At 58.2% G+C, this 4352-nt stretch overlaps 2 protein-coding genes across 3 annotated transcripts in view; both read left to right on the forward strand.

Annotated features, from left to right (window-relative positions):
- GPC2 (glypican 2) overlaps nucleotides 1-517 on the forward strand; it is an 8382-nt gene extending 7865 nt beyond the window's left edge. The window contains exon 10 of the mRNA XM_007468862.1: nucleotides 300-517. Coding sequence (XP_007468924.1) covers nucleotides 300-517 — 218 coding nt within the window. The remainder of the gene's footprint in view (nucleotides 1-299) is intronic.
- A 1085-nt stretch (nucleotides 518-1602) lies between these two features.
- GAL3ST4 (galactose-3-O-sulfotransferase 4) overlaps nucleotides 1603-4352 on the forward strand; it is a 5932-nt gene continuing 3182 nt past the window's right edge. The window contains exons 1-3 of one of the 2 annotated variants that reach the window (XM_007468863.1): nucleotides 1603-1810; nucleotides 2938-3250; nucleotides 3432-3735. In XM_007468863.1, the coding sequence (XP_007468925.1) occupies nucleotides 3126-3250; nucleotides 3432-3735 (429 nt within the window). In that variant the 5' untranslated portion in view covers nucleotides 1603-1810; nucleotides 2938-3125. Of the gene's footprint in view, nucleotides 1811-2937; nucleotides 3251-3431; nucleotides 3736-4352 lie in introns of those variants that run through there. The other variant, XM_007468864.1, reaches the window with a different exon arrangement.

Raw genomic sequence — 4352 nt, forward strand, 5'->3', positions numbered from 1 at the left:
TCTTTTTTCTCTTCCCCTGTTTATCCTCTCTCTCCATCTGTCTCTCCTTTTTGTCTGCCTCGTTGTCTCTTCCTGTCTCTCGTTGCCTTCTCTCATTCTCATGTGTCTGATCTCTCTGCTCACCTTCCTGTCATTCGCTTTCTCCCTCTTCTCCCCCTGCCTGCTCCTCCACTCCTCCACCTATCACTGTTTTTATCTCGAGGTCTCTCCCTCGCTGCCTGTGGCTCTTTCTCTCTCCCTGTCTCCCGCTACCTCTCTTTCCCATACCTGTCTGTTTCCGATCCTCCCCCTCCCTGCAGAGGACGCTAGCGGCTCTGGAGAGGGGCAGCACTATGCAGATGACTGGATGGCTGGGGCAGCAGCTGTGGCCCCCCCGGCCCGGCCTCCTCGCCCTCCTCGAAGGGATGGTGCTGGGGGCAAAGACAGGAGCAGGACTGGAGGGACGTCTGTCAGTTTTCACACCCAACCCCTCCTCATTCTCTTCCTCTCAGCCCTGGCCCTGCTCGGACCTCGATAACTGGGGAGGGGTGCCCTGGCATCAGAAGGGTTCGTGGCCCGTCCCCTCCTCCCCCCTCTGCTGGGTCTGGGGAGGAGTCGAAGGGGGCTGCAGAGAGGGTAGAGAAGGGACTTTTTGGGTGAATGGCTGGGGCCCCAAATCCAGATTTCCATTGGTGGGTTGGGTTAGGGGTGGGTGTTCACTATATTTATTTTTTCATTTGGTATCTGGGGAGGAGGGGCTGGGGGTGTTTATTTAGGAAGGAGGTGTGGTCTCTCTAACCCAGCCTCTATGGTTGGGCTGGTGATGAGCCCCAACAGAGAAAAAGGGAGGAGCTTTAGAGTTGCGGGGGGGAGGGGTTTGAAGGAAGTTGAAGGGGGGGATGGGTGGGGGCACCAGGTCTCAGAAACAGACAAAGCTGGTGCTTGCGGGGTGCAGGGCAGGGGACTAGGATGTCAGGATCTATGGGTCTGGGTTCTATCGAGTTTTTTCAGTATCACTTTCTTAAACTAGAAAAAAGAAAGAAAAAAAAAGCATATCTCATGGCCTCTGCCATCCGCCACATCCTTCACAAGCTTCCCCATTTCATGTTTCAGTGTTCGACTCGATGTTTATTCTATAAATAAATGGCTAACTTATTGGACCCTATGTGTGACTTTCTGTACCTTTAGCCCAGAGCCTCTGTGACCAGCAGTTCATTTCTTCCTGCTTATCTTGGAACCTGTCCCCTGGGATTGAGTTTGGGCAAGCTGTCCACCCTCTGGGTCTGAGCACCTTCATCTGCAAAATGGGGAGAGTTGCAGGGAGGGGACTGCAAAACTCTTTTGGACCCAAGCCACCGTTAATATTACCACACCACTGACCCTGCCTTCAGAGTCGGGGCCCCAGTTCTCTGTGTCAGCCTCTGGCTACCTTGTCATGTCCTTGACAATGTCTGCTTTCAACTCTTGTCTGTCATTCTCCTTTCTTCTTTCCTTCTTTCCTTTGGTCGCCTGAATGAGTCTTTTGTTCTGCAGAGAGCTGAAAGAAAAAGTATAATTGATTCCTAAGTGCCAAAGGAGGGTAGGACTGATGTCTTCCAATGGCAGGCTGGGTGCCCTGAAGGAGAGGGAAAGGTGCAGGGAGGGAGAGACCCAGAGACGCGATCAAAGCCGAATCAGCTGCAGAGACTGGCGGGACAAAGGGAGGGAGAGGGAGGAGCCTGGGCGCTGAGAAAGTTTAGGGGGAAAGTTGAGCCGAGCGAGAAACCGGGCGGTGGCTGGAGCAGGCGGGAGGGCCAGACCCCGATTTCCCTGCTGCTCCTCAGGTGGCCTGGTGAGTGGGCATGTGAAGCCGAGGCCTCGGCCAGTGGAGGGACTCTAGAGTTTATGGGAGGAGACTTGGGGGGGTTTCATAGAGAGAACCCCAGAGGGAGCCGACCCAGGGCTGGCAACAGACTGAGCAGTCACCAAAGCTGGAGGGAACTGCGGGCTGGAATCGGGGGTAATGGGAGGAGACAGGGATGGATGGAAGGAATAGAAGAAATCTGGACACAGGAAGGAGTCCAGTGCGGGGCTGGATCCTGGAGGCTGGGTTGGGGGAGGAAATTGGGGGATGATGCCAGAGCAGGCGGGTCTCTAGGTGGCCGGTGTAGGTTCTCTGCCTGGGGTTGCTCCGGGCTCGTCCTGGAAGGGGGCCGTCGGGGCTTGGTGGAGGGGCTGCGGGTTGGAATTGAAGGGGCAGGTCTGGACTCTCAGTAGATTGGGAAGCTGGGGCCTGGGAAGGAATTCTGAAGCTCGGCGTTCGGGTTTTGTCTCTTTGTGTCGCAGTCTCTCTCCAGCCTCACCCTCTCAATCCCCTCTGGGTGCACTGCTGGGGTTGGAAAGTGGGAATGGGGGTGTGTGGGATCTGGGCTTCCTAAACAACCCTACACGCCCCCAGGCCCTCTCACACACTGGGCTCTGGCTGGCGCCGAGAGGGAAAGCATACCTGAGCTTAGATGAGCTGGTCGGCTCTTATTCTTTACAAAGTTGCTCCTGTGGTTTCACCTCCCTGGGTTCTTAAGCTGGTGCCCTGTCTGGCCCTCATTCCCTCCTTATGGCTTCTCCTCTCAGCCTCAGAATGGGGCTCTTCAGCCCGACTTGTCACAGACAGAGGGGCAGAGGAGGTGGTCAGGGGCCTGGTGATGTCTGTTTCACCGGTAAGAGTGGACCGGTCTGATCTTTCTCCCCTTGCCTTCCAAATCCCTGGGGCTCAGTGAGGAGCTGTCAGTGGGGGCTGGAAGGAGCTGCAGGTTGACAGCAGAGAAGCAGTCGTGGGGCACCTAGAAGATCTGGGTGTAGAGAGGGCTCCCCCCCTCCGCTGCCCCCTGCCCGGAATGAGGTCTCAGCTGCAGCAGCAGCAGGAGAGAAGGCTCTACCCCCTCCTTAGACTCTCCTCCTTCCCCCTCATTTCCCTTCTAGACGCTGACAGAGGCAAAAATCTGCTAACTCAGGGGGCAGACTCAACCGGGGCTGCGAGCAGACCTGGGGAATGAACCCCCAAACTCGAACCGGCGCCTCCCGCGGCTGCACGGCTGTCTCAAGCTGTCTCTGCCTCTGTGCCTGGCCCTTGCCCTGTCCCTCTCTAGCGTCCCCCTTCCCTGTGCCACATGGGCCCTCTGTCTCCTACCAGGACCATGCGCCTCTGGGGGCCTCGGAGCCTGGGGGTGGCTCTGGGAGTCTTCATGACCATCGGATTTGCCCTCCAGCTCTGGGGGGGTCCCTTCCAGAGGAGGTGAGTTCCCATCTTGTCCCAACGCCCCACAGATGCCCCCCCCACTTGCTCCTCCCCGTCCCACCTGGGGCTGTGACTCTTGGGGACTCAGAGGACGCTCCACGCCCTCGTCCTTGCTCCTCAAGACACTCATCCACCTGCTGGTGAGGGACACGACACTTCCCCTCCCGTCTCTCCCCAGGCTACCTGGGCTGCAGCTCCGACAGTCCTGGGCCTCAACCCCGGGGCCAGCTGTTCCACCCTGCCCGCCACGGCAGCGACTCGTGTTCCTGAAGACGCATAAATCCGGGAGCAGCTCTGTGCTCAGCCTACTTCACCGCTACGGGGACCGACGCGGACTGCGCTTTGCCCTCCCCGCCCGCTACCAGTTCGGCTACCCAAAGCTCTTCCAGGCCTCTCGGGTCAAAGGCTACCTCCCTCAGGGTGGAGGCACCCAGCCCCCCTTCCACATCCTCTGTCATCACATGAGGTTCAACCTGAAAGAGGTGAGGAGTGTCGAGGGGGCGGACAGGACTGGCGAGAGATGGGCTCATGCCTATAGCCGAGACCACCAGGGGAGGAGACCCCAGGCCTGGAGGCTCCCCAGGCATCCCCTCACCCAAGAGTTGGGCATGGGGGCCACAAAGGTGAGTCCTGCTGCCCCCTCCTCAGCTGTCCCTCCCTCAGAATTTCCTGGCAGCCCTCAGAATTTCCTGGCAGCCGGAAGTTCTGCCCTCTCCATCTAGAGTTTACTGCAGTCTCTCTCCTTGACCAATTTATCCTGCTGGCATCAGTGTCCCGCCAACTCTGACCCCACCCCGCCAACCCTCCCTCCAGGTACCTGGCCCTTCCTGGCCCCTTCCACTGGCACTACCAGGGCCCTGTGCAGTCACTGCCTTCTGACCCGTCTGCATCTCACTCCCCTCACCACGTCTGCCAGATTTTGAGGATCAGCTACATGCCAAGCCCCAGTCCCAGCCCCACCCCCAACCCCCGGAGCCTCAGTTCTAAAGGGGGAGATGAGTGCACGCACTCACAGGTCATCCGTACACACACACACACACGCACACACACGAACCTCTTGGAGGAAGAAAATCAATGGGCAAATGAACACATACAGGGA

The sequence above is a fragment of the Lipotes vexillifer genome, unplaced genomic scaffold (genome assembly GCF_000442215.2).
Source record: "Lipotes vexillifer unplaced genomic scaffold, Lipotes_vexillifer_v1.1 scaffold12, whole genome shotgun sequence".
Lineage (NCBI taxonomy): Eukaryota > Metazoa > Chordata > Mammalia > Artiodactyla > Lipotidae > Lipotes > Lipotes vexillifer.